This window comes from Zootoca vivipara, chromosome 10 (assembly GCF_963506605.1).
Source record: "Zootoca vivipara chromosome 10, rZooViv1.1, whole genome shotgun sequence".
Classification (NCBI taxonomy): Eukaryota; Metazoa; Chordata; class Lepidosauria; order Squamata; family Lacertidae; genus Zootoca; species Zootoca vivipara.
In genome coordinates, this window is record NC_083285.1 from 780,042 (window position 1) to 797,899 (window position 17,858).

The 17,858-nt window shown below is 45.4% G+C and overlaps 1 protein-coding gene across 1 annotated transcript in view; it reads left to right on the plus strand.

Annotated features, from left to right (window-relative positions):
• Positions 1-514: 514 nt before the first annotated feature.
• GRM3 (glutamate metabotropic receptor 3) overlaps positions 515-17,858 on the plus strand; it is a 32,908-nt gene continuing 15,564 nt past the window's right edge. Inside the window, exons 1-2 of the mRNA XM_035127582.2 lie at positions 515-1,030; positions 9,022-9,877. Coding sequence (XP_034983473.2) covers positions 533-1,030; positions 9,022-9,877 — 1,354 coding nt within the window. The 5' untranslated portion in view covers positions 515-532. The remainder of the gene's footprint in view (positions 1,031-9,021; positions 9,878-17,858) is intronic.

The window sequence follows — 17,858 nt, forward strand, 5'->3', positions numbered from 1 at the left end:
GGGGGCTTTTATTTTTCCTGAGCTCTCCTTTTCCATAGCTAAATCTTCTTTGTGCTAACAGATCACTCTCATTGCATTGTGACATAAGGACAGAGGCCCATTTCATAAAATGCAAGAGATTCACATGTATCATTGTGTGCACAATCATCGCCTACACTCATCACATCACTGCCTGCCCCCATGTGCTTTTTTTTTTTTTTTGAGTGGGAAGAGTTATGTGAACTTGGCTATCTCTGCAAAGCCCTCGTGCCACATGTTCAGGAGCTGTGAGATGAAGGGCTTGGGTGCATGGTTACTCCTACACCACAGAACATGTTTTCAGAGTCCTCTGAAACCTTAAGGACCAGATCAGTATGTGTTCAGTGGGGGAAAGCCATCATGAGTCTTATTTTAGGCTTTTCTAACCATTTTTCATTTCTCTAGAGACTTGATGGAAGATCTGGCCAGCTTGTGCCTCCCTCGCCCATGGGATGGCATTTCATATTGCCACACGATGCGCTGGAAGGAATGAAGGTCACTAGCACCCCTACAGATGCTTCTTAGAGCTGTCAGAACAGGACCAACAAAGATGTTTGCAAAGCTCCATGTGCTTGCGCTGGCTTTATTTTCCAAAGGAGGCTTCCTTTCTCTAGGTGACCACAACTTTATGAGGAAAGAGATTAAGATTGAAGGAGACCTGGTTTTGGGTGGTCTGTTCCCTATTAAGGAAAAGGGCAGTGGAGCCGAAGAATGTGGGAGAATCAATGAAGACCGAGGCATCCAGCGTTTGGAGGCAATGTTGTTTGCAATTGATGAGATCAACAGAGACAGCTCCTTGCTCCCAGGAATTAAGCTTGGAGTTCACATTTTGGACACTTGCTCCCGGGACACGTATGCATTAGAACAGTCCCTGGAATTTGTCAAGGCTTCTTTGACTAAAGTGGATGAAGCCGAGTATATGTGTCCTGATGGGTCATACGCGATTCAAGAAAACATCCCACTACTCATTGCGGGAGTCATTGGAGGTTCTTACAGCAGCGTCTCCATACAGGTGAGATATCTTAACTCTTAAGAACAAGTCATCCATCTCAATGTCCTTTTACCTACTCTACGGAATCCAAGGGGGAAACACTCATGGGCCCATGTGGGTCACGCTACCCAGCTGAGGTTCACACCAAAAGGAGCTGGAAAGTGTAGCAGCTCCTGTCAGGCAGAGCCACCTGAATTGCACTCAGCTAGCAGGCAGAAGAGGACTGCTGGATAACCAGGGCTGCAAAGGATGGGTGGTGTGTGGCTTTGGGTATAAAAGGGCAGGGAAACCACACGAGTGAAAGGGAGTTTCAGAGACTTGCTGATGAATATTGGTGATCATCATTTGACCACAGAGGATAACCCTGAAGCATGATGTTCACTGGCAAGAGCAGGAGGTCATCTCCTTTCCTTCTCTAGCTTGATGCCAGAATTAGGACTAGTGGGAAGAGAGGGCATTCTCCTTCCAAAAGCCCAGGGATTGCCTTCACATTGCATGTGGTGGGCCAAGCTGCGTTCAATTCTGTTATGGATGACTTTGACATAAGAATACTGAGTTCAGTTTGGAAATATCTTCTCTAGTCAAACTTGGATCAATGTGAGATGTTGTGTTTACCCTAACAGGCTCTCAGGCAGACTCTTGATAAAAAAAAATCCTGCACTTGAGAACATGGTGAGCCACTGTCAATCAGAGTTGGCAATACTGGGCTAAGGATGGGCCAATGATCTGATTCAGTATGGGGTCACCTCTGGCCTGGAGACCAAATGTCACCCTCCTGGCCTCTCTATTTGGTCCTCTCCCCAAGAGACACCCCTCACTCACTTGGCTCTTTGAGCTCTTTTGCCTGGCTGGAACATGTCCTTTAACTGAGACGATGCTTGCCTGGTTACCAGTTGCTGTGGAAAGCAGCTCTGTGGTGTTTAAATTTGCCCTCATTCATTGAGTCTTAAACCAACACAGTTCTGCTCACCTGCAGGCCCTCTGATGTCCTTCCCGCATAAACAGCTAGATGTAAACAGAGCCAAGGCTGGAAGTGATGGAGGAACACTGCTATCCCAGAGATGTATTGAAATGGGACAATTCTGCTGGTGGAGAGCGCCATGGAGAGCCATGGAGGTAGTGCCTGACAGGGAAGAATAAGGGTGCACTATGCTCCATTTCCCCTCACCCCACCCTACACAGGCTATTTGAGAAGACTCTCAAAGAAGGGCCCACTTCAGCTAGATCTTCAAGGTGGACTCTAACTGTTTCCAGACAAAGGGAGGCTTGGGGAGAATAAGTTGCTCCTCTCCAAGAATGTCTGGGTGCTCTGGAGCTGTAAGCAGACTTTTGTTCTCAAAGAATTGTGAGTTTTGGACTCAGTCTAGGGCGCATGGACCTTGCAATATGGAATAATGAAACTTACAAATATATTGGTTTCCTCTTCTAGTGAAACTGGCATAAATCACTTGTACAGTATAATAGTGCCCACCTTAGAATCAAAGAAATGGCATTAAGGAATGTAGACCTTTGGGGTCATCTCATCAAGTTTCCACGGCTAACAGAAGGCTCAGAGCACTGTAGTACATTGTCCGGTTCCAAATGCTCAGGCTCTCCTTCATAACTTGAAATTATAAAAGTGTAACAAATAATGCATTTTTTTCAATATATTTTTATTTTTTCCATAACAAAAGAAATACATTTAATGCACATACATTACATTCTACAAATCAATACCGAGCCTGTGACTTCCCTCCTTCTCTATTATTGGTTTTGAAATCCATACTCAATTTACTGCTTTCCTAAGTTCGTCTCTAGCCTTTGTTTCTTTGTACCAGCTATATGTGTTTACAAGCTTCTGACTCAAGCAGACCCTCCTGAGATCAATAGCAAATGGCCTCAGTGCTAGAATGCAGGATTAGGGTCCAGTTGAAAAGATTTTTTTCTGGAAAAGAAATAACAGCTGTGGATCTGAAAGTTTGCTCAAGCACTTGAAACTCAAACTGGGGACAAGGTGACAAAGAACTTAACTGGACAATGCATGTAGTAGTAGTAGTACCACCCTGCCCATCTGGGGCACAAATCCTTAAATCACAGTTACTACCCTGTTTCCCCAAAAATAAGACATACCCACAAAATAAGCCATAACAGGATTTCTAAGCATTTGTGCAATATAAGCCATACCCCAAAAATAAGACATAGTGATATGTGCCTTTCTGGTGGGCGCCAAGGAAGAGGCGAGGCTGGACGCGTAATAAAAAATAAGACATCCCCTGAAAATAAGCCATAGTGTGTCTTCTTGAGGAAAAATAAATATAAGACAGTGTCTTGTTTTCGGGGAAACACGGTAATAGGAACAGCAGGAATGAATTCCTTTGTCTAATCAGGTCTGTCTCCTCCAGTAACCATAAAAGGTGTTTCCTAACCAGCCACCTAAAACTGTATGGAGAGTTGGGGCCAGATGCACCTCAATGGAAGTTGCACATGCCGGGCACCACCACGGATGTGTCCCTTTTAGTCACTCTGCTACAGTACATCTCTGCTCTAGTGGCATGGTCCTTCCACATGTAAATATCTGTTGAACCTTTTAGCTCTATTTGGGCTTTCAGTTCCCTCACATGATGAGAATTGCCTGAGGGTGAGCAAGGCCTTGCTGCCTAGGCCCAGCCGGTCCACAGTATCTCAATGCCCAGCCCCACCATCACCCATGCATTGAAGGGGAAACAGAAGGGAGCCTGTTGTACTCAGGAAGCTGCTCCACGTAATTTTGAACCATGGCATGTTCCTGCTGTGGGCATTGACCTTCCAGAATATGTAGGGTGGCAAAGCCTAGAATGGCAGCATGAGGGAGCACTGAATGCCCAAAGAGAGTTTAAGAGTCTTAAATAGACACTCCTAAATTAGAAATCAATAGGTGACAGAGTTGATGGGCATTAGAGCTGAAGGCTCCTGGATCAGGCAATTGTGTGGCAATATGCCCTCCTTCCCCAGAATAAAGACTCATGACACCGGGATTAAGATTTAATTAATTGGGTGGTTAAGGCCACAACTTTATTAATTATGCATGTAGAGCGGAATTGGCTTAGGCGTTGGAACCTACCAGACTATATAAAAATGGTGAGAAAGAGCGAGCAGAAAAGCAGAGAGCAAAAAGGGGTAGAAAAGGCAGAGGAATGAATTGTTCGCTCTGGCGAACAGGGGACGAAAGAGGAAGCTTTTCCCGCCTGCGAAGCCCCTTAAAAGATGTGACCCTGCCCCGACCAACCTCATTGGCTGGTCAGGGGGGGTGACGCAGGCGGGAACATGCCATCACGTAGGGGCTGAGCTCGCAGCCCCTACGCGATAGTACAGTCGGGCAGCCCACAACCCCACCTCCGGCGCAGGCGCGGAAGTGGCTTTCCCTCCAGCACCTGATGCATGGGCTTGCTGTGGTGCTTTGAAGTCCCAAGTTCAGGACTTCAAAGCACCTGTGATGTCAGGCAACTGACAGGTGGGCAGTCAAACTGGGTGCACAAAGTCAAAAGAGTTCCCTATGCCTGACATAGGGGATGTCAGGGCTAGTTCAGCTGCAGGTCAGCACTGAGACTCAGAGATGAGCAATAAAGGTGATTCTTTATTCAAGGAAATGGAATTCAAACAGAAAATCCTATGGGTAAGAATGGCCCTGGTAAAGCAGTTGCCAGAACTGACCATCTGAGCCTCCCACTTCCACCTGTCTCCTCCCCCGCCTGGCTCTTTCCCCTGCAATCTTAAACTCCATTGGGTGGAGGGGGGGCTGTGCTCCCTGTGCTCTTTCACCTGTCAGCACCCCACCATTTCATCCCCTGACCTGTCTTCCACGCCCCACCTCTTCTCCCCTGGCTCTGATCCTCTTCTGAGGCTTCCACAGGGGGTTCTCCCAGGGATGTACCCTCACATCAAAACCTCACACTTCCACACATTGGAAGTTTTAGGTGTATGCACATCCGAAGAACTCCCTGCTTCTCTGCCGCAAATGGAATGTATGAAATTGACTTGCCCTGAGCTAGGTCAGTGGTCTATCTAGCCAACACTCTCCAAGGTCTCAGGCAAAGAAAGCCTTCCTCCTTGTATTGTTAAAATCCTTTAACTGCCGGCTGAAGCAGGGTCTTTCTGTGTGCAGAACAGAAGCTCTCCCATTAAGCCATTCACTCTCTCATTTCGTGTTCTGTTGAGGGTGGGGGTGGCTTGCTTTCATTAATCCGTCACCATCATTGTTCCAAAACTGCCTGTCAAAGAGAACAAAGGGAATCAGGGGCATCATATTGCTTAAATATGGGCGGTGCGTGAAGTAAGTTTGAAGCCACCTTCTCTTGAATATCCTTATGAAAATCAGGAGGAAGGCTCCACAGGTTCATAGCTCACCCTCACTGCATGTTTCATGAGAAACATTGTGAAAGCAGAGTGATAATGTGTGCTGAGCTGAGCTATTCCAACAAGGAGCACCTCCGTTTCTGCCTTTGTTGTAATTGGCAGCAATATTTACAATGCCCTGCAAATTCTGTCTGGACAGCTGTCAGTCCCATCCTTTCCTTCCCCTGCCAGATTCTTGCTTCCCTCATCATCTCCCCCACCCCCCAAAAAGGTAAATAAGCAATGAGCATCTTGACAAACACAGTCAATAGTAAAAAAAAAAATCTAAAGAGCATAATCTGGAGCCAATTAAAATCATGTGAATTTGAAAGAGAGATGGCAGCAACAGTTTGCCTAGAAAGACCAGTGGAGGAATAGCACTGTGTGAATTTAGCTTTGCTAGAGAAGGAAGAATATCATTCTTCTCATGCATCCCTCATTCCTGAGCTCTTCTAATGTAATTCCATTTAATTAGCTGTGCTTTCCTTCCAGATTTTTCATGTCATTTCATTTTGGATGCAATTTGGATTCTCCCAGTCTGGTTTAGTAACAATTTCTAAATAGGATTTGATTAATATAGTTCACACTTTTCAGTATCTTCTAACTATCCAACCATGTAGGCATCTCCACCACCTTAGAAGGTATTCCAGTATTCTGAGGTCTAATTGGTCATATAAACAGTATCGCTTCTCAGTTCTATAGACTCAACAGCTCCATAAAAGCTGGACACCACAGGACACAGCCAGCCAGCCAGCCCTTCTGGCTCCATAATCAGAGCCTGGCTCCAAATGAAACCAGCATATAGGGTATCAAGAAACGGCCAAAGACATAGTCTGAAGTACACTTTCCCAACTTGGTGCTCTCCAGAGGTTTGAACCTCCCAGCCGCCCTAGCTGACATTACCAATGTTCAAAGATGCCGGGAGTTGTAATCCAAACCATCCAGAGAGCACCAGATTAGAGAACAATGGTGAAGGCACCAACAGAAATAACATTCTAATGGCAAGAGCTGTTTGACAGTACAGACATAGCTCTTGGTCACAGTATGTTACCTGAACCGCCAGACACGGCTTGGATAGCCCTTGGATGGAGAGCAGTTCAGAAGTATTGTGAAGAGCTGTTGGACAGTGGAAAGGTCTCCCTCGGGGGAGGGGGGAATGCTCCTTCCTTGGAGGTCTTTAAGCAGAGGTTGGATGGCCATCTGTCAGGGATGGGGTTGGACATGACCGGCAGGGATCTTTGGGCATATCCTCCAGGTTCTGCCCAGGCTGTGATCCACCACCTGAGCGCCCTTTCTTTTCATCCTTCAACTTATGCCAGAGAACCAAGCCTCAGGCAAGATGTGTGACTTAAATCACCAAATTCCTGGGGGAGAGAACAAACAGCAGACAAATGTTCAGACTGAGCTGGTCCAGGTAGAACCCCTCTCCCCCCCCCCTTTCTCCCTGATGTCATGTGCTCTGCTGGGCCTGCTCTTTTAACATCTACACTTTCATAGAATTGTAGAGTTGGAAGAGACCTTGAGGGTCATCTCGTCCAACCCCCTGCAATGCAGGAATCTCAACTAGATCATACACAACAGATGGCCACCCAACCTCTGCTTAAAAACCTCCAAGGAAGGAGAATCCACCACCTCCCAAGGGAGATCGTTCCACTGTTGAGCAGCGCTGACTGTCAGAAAGCTCTCCCTGATGTTTAGTCAGAATCTCATTTCTTTTAACTTGGAGCCATTGGTTCGGGCCCAGCCTCCAGAGCAGAAGAAAGCATTTGATATCCGGGTGAACAGCAGGTCAGCTATCCATGTCACCAGGAATCCCTCCATCCACAACTGGGGTCCCAATCACATGGGAGAGCCTGTGCCTGAGCAGATGTTCTTAGCAGATCCCCTCCAGGAAGCCCCTGTGATGTGTGGCTGCCGGGGTCCAGGATCTGCCCATGAGCGCTACATACAGAGGACAGCATGGAAATGGTCAGGGTTCCCTAGGCATCTGAGAACACTTTCACAAATAAAATTAGAGCAACTGCTACATGACCTGACCAAGTTTGATTTTAGAGGGTTTAAAGGTGGAAATTGTCCAGTGCCAGAGAAGCCAAGGCCAGAGCAGGGAATCATCCACATGTTACTGCAGGCCCCCTCCCTGTGGGCAGAACCTGCAGGTTGTCTGAGAGCACGGTAAAGGTAAAGGTACCCTAACCATTAGGTCCAGTCGTGACCGACTCTGGGGTTGTGCGCTCATCTCGCATTATTGGCCGAGGGAGCCGGCGTATAGCTTCCAGGTCATATGGCCAGCATGACAAAGCCGCTTCTGGCGAACCAGAGCAGCACACGGAAACAGTGTTTACCTTCCCACTGTAGCAGTCCCTATTTATCTACTTGCACTTTGATGTGCTTTCGAACTGCTAGGTTGGCAGGAGCTGGGACCAAGCAACGGGAGCTCATCCCGTCGCAGGGATTCGAAGCGCTGACCTTCTGATCAGCAAGCCCTAGGCTCTGTGGTTTAACCCACAGCGCCACCTGCAGTCTTTGCAAAATACAGGGCTATGTCCGTGGCAGGAGGGCATGGGGGGGTATACCGTCCATGTTCCTCCGCAGATTGGCAATGCTGTAAAGTTGGCATAAACAAGGTGCAAATCAGGGGCCTCCTTTGGAAGGAAAGTGCCTCCGCTCTGACTGTTCTGCTTTGCTAATCAAGTCATAAGAGGCTTTAAGGCACTGCCTTCCTGGGGTGCTATAATAGCAGATAATGAATATTTAGCTAGATTTTTACAGTTTAATATCCAAGATGGCTGGCAGGCAATAACTCTGAACAGGCACAGTTTCATTTTTCAGCGTTATTTTTTCTTTTTTTCTTTTTCCCTGCAGGCACCAATGTGGTTAGAGAATCTGTTTTAAGCAAATGCAATAAAATCTTCTTAGGATATCCCAGTGATGCAATTAACAGATTTAGCTCTCAAATTTCCATGAATGCACTGTATAATTTTAATATCTATTGACTGGGGCCTGAGTAAATAACTCGGTGACTTCTCAGACTACCTCTTTACAGCTTCTTGGATAAAATGTCAAAAATGTTGCTCACTTGATGATAGTAAGTTTGAGTAGCTGATTTGCCTGCAGGAAAAAGCCAGCACAGATAAAACTCTAGAAAGTAACCTTTCAGGTGCCCTCAAACATAATAAACTTCCATGGAGCTAGCTGCTTTGTACATTCAAACCTGGCCGACATCTACATCAGAATGTGGTGGCAGAATCCTAGGATATATTGTTTTAGAAAACAGGTAGCAGATACCATTTAAAAATATATATTTCCTGGGGGGGGGACACCCCAAACCCTGCAAGGAGAGATTTTCATCATATATTCCCTCTACTACATCTGAAACCAATCTGTGTAAAACTGTCATCATCTGCCATGTGGGGGCAGATCCACCCTATATATTTAAAGCACATTCAATATTCAAAGTGTGTGACTTCCCCAAACTAAACCTTGGAGCTGTAGTTTGTTAAGAATGCCAGAAATCGTAGCTTTGTGAGGTTCCCAGGATTTAGGGAGGAAGTCGTGGACTTTAAGTGTATGTTGAATGTGCTTTAAACGAATGCTCTGGATCTGCCCCCTGCTCATGGCTGCAATGGGGTCTTATGGGCTAATATGTCTGTTCTTCTTCCTAGGTTGCAAACTTGCTCCGGCTTTTCCAGATTCCTCAGATAAGCTATGCCTCGACCAGTGCCAAGCTGAGTGACAAGTCTCGCTATGACTACTTTGCACGGACCGTGCCCCCTGACTTCTATCAAGCCAAAGCAATGGCTGAGATCCTACGGTTCTTTAACTGGACTTATGTGTCAACCGTCGCTTCCGAAGGAGACTATGGCGAAACGGGCATTGAAGCATTTGAGCAAGAGGCACGCCTCCGAAATATATGCATTGCCACCTCCGAGAAGGTTGGCCGCTCCAATATTCGGAAGTCCTATGACAGCGTCATCAGAGAGCTGCTCCAGAAACCCAATGCCAAGGTGGTCGTCCTCTTCATGCGCAGCGATGACTCGCGGGAGCTCATTGCTGCAGCCAACCGATTCAACGTTTCCTTCACGTGGGTGGCCAGTGACGGGTGGGGAGCACAGGAAAGCGTTGTGAAGGGCAATGAGCATGTCGCCTACGGCGCAATAACTCTCGAGCTTGCTTCTCATCCAGTTAAAGAATTCGATCGGCACTTCCAAAGCCTCACCCCTTACACTAACCATCGCAACCCCTGGTTCAAGGACTTTTGGGAGCAGAAATTTCAGTGCAGCCTTCAGAACAGGAAACCACACAGAAAAACGTGTGACAAGCATTTATCTATCAACAGTTCCAACTACGAACAAGAGTCCAAGATCATGTTTGTGGTGAACGCGGTATATGCAATGGCGCACGCCCTGCATAAAATGCAACGGACCATGTGTCCAAACACAACCAAACTCTGTGATGCCATGAAGCATTTGGATGGCAAGAAGCTCTACAAAGACTACCTGCTGAAAGTCAACTTTACAGGTAAAATGATTAACAACACTCCTCTGGTGAGGGCACTACAAAAATGTTGCTGGAACGGGAAAGCATCTGACCCCGACATTGTTGCTTGTAGTTGAGGAAGATGGGCAGAAGGGAAGCTGGGGATTTATCCCGCACTCAAATTTCAATCTGAATGGGATCAGATGTTCAGTAATAGTAAAAAGCACTCCGCTCTTTTTTGCGGGGGTAAGGGTTTAGGAACCTTGCCACGGTTCATTTCTGAGCCTGATTTGGAAAAACATTGTCACCATCTCTATTCTTGAGTGGTTTGTGATTCAGTAAAAATAGCTTGTATGGCAATAAATGGGAGTACCCCAGCACAACCACCTTACGCCCTGAGCTTCTCTACATCACGGTCAGTTGCCAAATCCAAGGAAATGTCTGTTTACCTGCTCAAAGAATCACTGCAATTGCCCCCCCCCCCGCTCTCCCCAGCTCCTCTTTTCCCAGGCACATCCTATGCCCCAACAGTGCAATGAATGCGTCTGTTTGTTGTAGCTTGTTTTTACTATTCTGCCCACAAATACTGTGGCTAAGGTATTTCTGTCTAGTGTCTCACTAGGGAGCAATTTTTTGTCCTGGCAAATGAGAGCATGGATCATTCAACAAAGCAGGCTGCATAATAAGGAGATTGAGGTGTTGGATTAACTAGCTTTGGTAATTTATTATAGATCATTTTTGCCATTTGATTTGGACCTGCTAAGTAATCGATATTTCACAGCACAGGGCAGTCTTCAGGGCAGTCTGCAATGATGAGATCTATTGATCTGACATGTTGACAACATTTGACACTGTCTGCAGCTTTGGCGATGAATTGGTTGTAGTTGTGACGGTGATCTAACCCTGTGCCTTCTTATCCGTGCACAAGTTCCACTGTTTTTGAAGACACACGTGCAGGAGTGAAAGTCCACAGGAAAGCAAGTTTGTATATTACATCTCTATGCAATAACAAAGATTAAAAGAGGCTCATTGGATTTTTCACTGGCTATATAATAATAATCCAGTCTTATAAAATATATACCCCCATAGGTCAGGCTTTTAAACATTCACGTACAAGCATTGTATACAACATCTCCAGGCAACCAGGTACTAAAGTTTTACACAACTTGGCTCCTCTTTTGGCACAAATAAACAGCAGAGGTCTGTGTATATGGATGGACGAGTAACTTTGGTAAACTTACTTTCATGGTTCATATTCATCCACTGACAGTCAATACATATGGCAAGCCTAACAGTTGCTAAGACCCATAATAATAAGCCATAGTAACCCATGCCTTTCATCCTAAAACCAAGAGATGACATACACCTTTATGAATGGACAACAGCCAGCCAATGAAAGTCTTTGACCAGCAATATGTTTGAATGCAGACAAATTGGACAAATTCACAGAATCGTAGAATTGTAGTACTTGACAGCTATTTGATGCCTGTCCATAAAAAGTGCATGTCCAAACAATTGAAAATTGGTTACAAGGTAATGTCACAGCTGGAGAACAAAGATGAAGCATGTTATGGATTTGTTCAGCCTTTTAGAATTGGACTGTGACAAGTGGGAGCGCTGCAGCCGAATGTTGCAGCACATCCCCAGCCCCTTGCAGGAACGTACCTGGTTAGGTCTCCAGCCAGCCTGAAACAAACCCTTGCTGGGGACTTACAAGGGTGGAGGGAGGTTTGAGGCTGGGGTGGGGAGAATACACATTTCCCCTTTGTTTGCTCCTGAAACCTCATATAATCAGGAGGAGCTTTTAAAAAACTCAAGACGTGTGTCTGTGAATCTTACCTCCAGGCATACTTACTGTAAACAGCTCAGGTTGGCCCAGCCCCACCTCCCTTGGCTCCCAGGGGCCTGGTCAGGCTGCTTAACAAGCATTAGGAGAAGGAAGGAGGAAAACCTTGTCTGTCTAGTGAAATAGCAGGCAGGTCCTGACATCCCACCACAAACTAACTTGACCAAGAAGCGAGAACCCAGAATTGATGGGTATGCGGTCAGTGTTCGGCACAAGCTGTGTATCCCTCTGTACCAGTCATGCACTCCTTTTTGGTGTCCTTTATTTTAATGATCGGCTTAAAAGCATTTCTCACCTGCCTGACATCTGAAGCAACTGATGGGTGATGCTTCATGTATGACAGAGGCACATAGCTCTCCTGCACTTCCATGGAGCAGTCAAGTAGCTGCACTTGGGAACACCTTGCAGAAAGGTGCACCTCCCCACATGAGCTGAATGGCACAGCCCACACCGACAGAGGTCCAACACAAGAGGTGGGGGTGGGGGTGCGATAGGTCCCTGTAAACAGAGCCAGTGGTTCAAGTAAAGTGTCACGCTAGGAACAGGGAGTTTGCAACTTGAAAGCTCATTCAGCCATGGAGCTCAGGGAAGGACTTTGCTCCAGTAGTTTTCTTTTTGTCTAGCGTGACAACCATGCACACAACATTATTATTATTATTATTATTATTATTATTATTATTATTATGGATTGCATCTAGGACTTGTCAGAGGCTTGGCACAGCTAGAGCTTTTATCTGCAGAGCTGTGTAGGATGCTCTTCCCTCATTGGCCTGCTCAAGTGAAAGAGAGGAATAGGACTGGGGGGAGAACAACCACAGAAGCAGCACGGATTGGGAAAGTAAAGTAAGGATTCCATCAATAGGAACTGCCAGGGAACTCTTTCTGGGTTACAATGATCCGGGGTGAGCCAGGAAAGTGAACTCCTTACAAGAACAGCTCTTGAGGGATGAGTAAGGGAGAATGAGGTCAGGCCATAAAGTCAAGAAAGTACTCAATGAGGATGAGTCTCAGCCCCCCCTATACTAGACTCACTAAGACAGGCATCCCCAAATTTCGGCCCTCCAGATGTTTTGGACTACAATCCCCATCATCCCTGACCACTGGTCCTGTTAGCTAGGGATCATGGGAGTTGTAGGCCAAAACATCTGGAGGGCCGCAGTTTGGGGATGCCTGCACTAAGATATGAAGGAAAAAAGAGGTCATGGGAGCCCTATGAGTTGGTGGCTGTTATCTAGAGGGTGATTTCAGAACAAGATGTATGTATGTATGTAATTCACTCCATTTTCTGTTACTGGGTGACAACCATACTTGAAATATCTCGGTTTCGAGGTGTTCCAAGCGGCAAGCACTGTGCAAATACCTGAGAGTGTTTGGAATGGCATTGCTTAGTTGCAGCACACAAGGTCTGCAAAAGGCATCCTGGCTGGGTGAACAGTGGTGTGGCCCTGTAAGCTGAATTACATCCTTTCCCCGTCCACCAAACATTATTTCCAATGGCTGAGTCACTTTCGTATTCTTCCCCTTTCCCCGTTCTGTAGAAGAATCAGGTGAGAGAGGAAACAAAGCCGACACACAAACCTCACAGGCGCAGAGAGCATGACTGAATATTTTAGAGCTGTGCAAGAGAACGCCACCTTGCCATCTGTGTCGGAAGAGTGGAGTACAGATGGACAAGACTGGCAGGCAGAGGATTGTACGGCAATTATTCTTCCTCTGCCGTCTCACCTGTCAACATGCAACAGCTGAGTCTTCTGTTTCAAAAGCTTCTCAGTGAATCTTGATCTGGGGCTGTGAGGAAAGCTTGCAGAGGTTGCATAGAGTTCCCCGGCTAATGCCATGCCTCATTTCTAAACAAAATACCCCCTTCCCACACAGAGAGACAAAGAGAGAAAGAAGGAAAAAACATCCGCTATCATCCGACAGCTCGCAGATCTACCTGTCCTTTCTCATCCTGACTGCTTCACTGCAAACTGACATCTGCGTTTGTTTTCCTGACATTTCCATGGATTTCAGTGGAGCTGCTGGTTGTCTCTTGATTTATATAGCTAGATTTAAAAATAGCACCAAAGGCACTTGCGGTTATTTATCTTTGTAAATCAGTCAACAGAAGAGATTGTTAGCTTCGTCTGGGATGCTAAAATCCTCAGCTTCCTTGAGACATCTTTTTATTTAAAGCTGGTCACTGATCAAATTAACTGATTAAAAACAAAATGATGTTTAAACATTCTAGAAAGCTTTACTCCAGCTCCAGACAACTGTACAAACAAGTAATCGTTTCAGCACCATATAACAATTTAAAATGCAGCAGAAAAGCGACAAATTTCAGTGCAAATGGCCACCAGCCATGAAAAATGTCCCTACAATCATCATCATCATCATCATCATCATCATCAATCATCATTTCTATATCTTGATGGCCTTCATCTGGTAGTCACGGGGCAATACAAAAGAATGAATGAGGAAAGAAAATAAATACTGTGTGATCTTGTTGTTTAGTCGTTTAGTCGTGTCCGACTCTTCGTGACCCCATGGGCCATAGCACGCCAGGCACTCCTGTCTTGCACTGCCTCCCGCAGTTTGGTCAAACTCATGTTCGTAGCTTCGAGAACACTGTCCAACCATCTTGTCCTCTGTCGTCCCCTTCTCCTAGTGCCCTCAATCTTTCCCAACATCAGGGTCTTTTCCAAGGAGTCTTCTCTTCTCATGAGGTGGCCAAAGTATTGGAGCCTCAGCTTCAGGATCTGTCCTTCCATTGAGCACTCAGGGCTGATTTCCTTGAGAATGGATAGGTTTGATCTTCTTGCAGTCCATGGGACTCTCAAGAGTCTCCTCCAGCACCATGTGTGATCTTAAGACATACTAAAAAGCATGCAATGGACTCAGTCATCTCACATCCACAGTTGTGAATATACTCACTGTTTCAATTTCTCAGCTTCTCCCCTAAGTCTGACTGAATAATAGGTACTTTCCAATGGCAACAAGATTGTGATAATGAAAGGGTAGATCACAGTCCCACAACTGGCAAAGTGTGGAAAATGCAGTACAATCACAAACATAGCACACCATTCGGTGCTACACTGCCAGGAGAAGGTGTGCTTTGGGCTAGGCATTTCTACTTGTGAACAAGGATAAGGGAAAAATTTGGCTTCCCAAAACTATCTGCAAACAGAAATGCAGCGATCCTGAATTTACGCTTCTCTATATTTTGTAATGCAGTTCCCCAACCAAAACATGTGTACAAAAATATGCATATTAGGGGAATGTGTGCATAAGAATCCTCATACTGTATTAGTAATATGACATAGTAAAGTTCATTATATTAAGCAAAATTGCATCCCAAAATGTACGTATTAGGCTGACCTGCATACAAAGATTAGAGTGACAAGTGCACACTAAAATGCTAATGAACTTTTGAGAAGGTTAAAAAAAATCTGATGCAGAAATGTAACAAAACTAAATTCACAGACCTGCCCATCCTTATTCATGAATAATCCCTTTAGAAACAAGGCTCAATGTGAGTAAAGTATCTCAGAAGACAGTAAATACTGAGCTAAATTTACCTCCTGCAACTCTTTTAAAAAACGAAGAAATTATTTGTTGTATATTTTCCTCCACTATCCCTCAGCCCTGCCCATTCTCCACTTACAAACAAACCTGTCTTGCCTTTTACTTGTGGGATTTGCTGGACTTCAAGATGTGAAAAAAAAACATGCCATGAGAGCCCATTTCCATGGTAACCACTTTATTCAGGTTAAAAAAAGAGAGCAAATGAGCCATTGGCCTGCAGCAGGAATTCATTCCCTGGCTTCTGAGCACATACGCACACACAAACTTGATGCCCCATCTCACTAGTTCAGCCATTCAGTTGACTAAACGTGAAATAATGAATTACTCAAGCTATTCAGTTCTACGTTAGCTCTGCCCTGGGTCAAACCTGTGCACAAGAGTCACCATGCATCGGGGCAGCCACTGCCTCTTACACGGATGTAAGAGAGAAGACCAGCTGCACACATCAGGCCGTTGAGCCATCTTTCACCTCCACCTGCTCATGAGACCCACCTTTTAAGTTTTCCCCACATATCAACATGTTTCTCCTTCTCTCCCTCTTTCTCTTTCTGATGGGGTAGCTGGTTGGAACATAAAAACCTAAGGATAGCAAGCTGGATCAGGTCAATGACCCATCTAGTCCGGTGTCCTGTTCTCACAGGGGCAGAACAGATGAGAAACTGCAAGCAGAACAAGAGCACAAGAGCAACACTCTCCCCTCTTGTGACTCCCAGCAATTGTTACTCAGCAGCATTGCTGCCTCCAACATTTCTCTGCGGAAAATAGAGACATCCTATTCCACCACCACCATCCTTTTATTATTTATACCCTGCTCATCTGACTGGGCAGCTTCCAATATATATAAAAACATAATAGAACATTAAACATTTTTTTAAAACTTCCCTATACAAAGCTGCTTCAGGTGTCTTCTAAAGGTTGCATAGTTACTTATCTCCTTGGCTCGGGAGTTGCATAACTCCATACCCTCCAACATTTCTCCGATGAAAATAGGGATGTTTCCATCCCTCTCCAATAGGGGTGTAGTTATTGCCTCGGTGGAGTTTCCTATGGCCCCTGCTGATCACAGTCCTTAGTATATCATGGGCCAGCTTGTAGCACAGTAAAGGAGAAGTTCAGTACTGTAACTTATAACTGATGGAAATGTGACTGGAAGCTGGAAGATCTCTCAGAAGGTAAATGGAAACCATAGCACCATAGTGCCTTTAAAAAGAATGCATGTGGCTGAATTTTTTAAACATCCATCATTCCCAGTACTAGCCTCTGTGAATGTGAACACTAGGTGAATTTTTCCACCCATGAAATAAGCATGCACCTTAAATTCATTCTGCAGGATGGAAAACAAACTCTGCATCACAGATGAGTATTATTATTATCATTAAGTCTCCCATTGTGTTAGCAGCAGGGGCTTTAGGATCAGGGCCGGATGTTATGTCTACATGGTTTGCTGTTGAATAACATTCCTTGGTGGGCAGCCAAATGAAGAAAAGTAAAAGTATCATCTCAAGTCATGTTATAGCATTTCCTCTCTTTTCAGGTTAGGGGGGTCATATTTGTGTCATGCAATGCAGTGGGAATGAAGTCTCTAGATTCTAGATAATTCATTGGACTGGAAATGGCCTCTGGACTTCTAGTTCAGATCTGCCTGGTAATAGCACTGCAATAACTCCAGCCCCTCCTTCGTGGATCACTGCCTTGTCATGGCAAAGGGGCTTGAATAACTCAGAGAAGCTATGAACATTTCGTACAAAGATTACCATAATAAAGCACAAAAGTGGTAAGGACCTAACAGAAGCAGAAGACATCAAGAAGAGGTGGCAAGAACACAGAGAGGAATAAGACCAGAAAGATATGGAGGCCTCGTACACCTCAGGTAGTGTGGTTGCTGACCTTGAGCCAGACATCCTGGAGAGTGAAGTCAAATGGGCCCTTGGAAAGCACTGCTAATAACAAGGCCAGTGGAAGTGATGATATTCCAGCTGAACTATTTAAAATTTTAGAAGATGATGCTGTTAAGGTGCTACACACAATATGCCAGCAAGTTTGGAAAACTCAGCAGTGGCCAGAGGATTGGAGAAGATCAGTCTACATCCCAATCCCAAAGAGGGGCAGTGCCAAAGAATGCTCCAACTACCGCACAATTGCGCTCATTTCACACGCTAGCAAGGTTATGCTCAAAATTCTACAAGGCAGGCTTCAGCAGTATGTGGACCGAGAACTCCCAGAAGTGCAGGCTGGATTTCGAAGGGGCAGAGGAACCAGAGACCAAATTGCAAACATGTGCTGGATTATGGAGAAAGCTAGAGAGTTCCAGAAAAACATCTACTTCTGCTTCACTGACTATGCAAAAGCCTTTGATTGTGTCGACCACAGCAAACTATGGCAAGTTCTTAAAGAAATGGGAGTGCCTGATCACCTCATCTGTCTCCTGAGAAATCTCTATGTGGGACAAGAAGCTACAGTTAAAATTGGATATGGAACAAGTGATTGGTTCAAAATTGGGAAAGGGGTACAACAAGGTTGTATGTTGTCTCCCTGCTTATTTGACTTATATGCAGAATTCATTGTGCGAAAGGCTGGACTGGATCAATCCCAAACTGGAATTAAGATTGC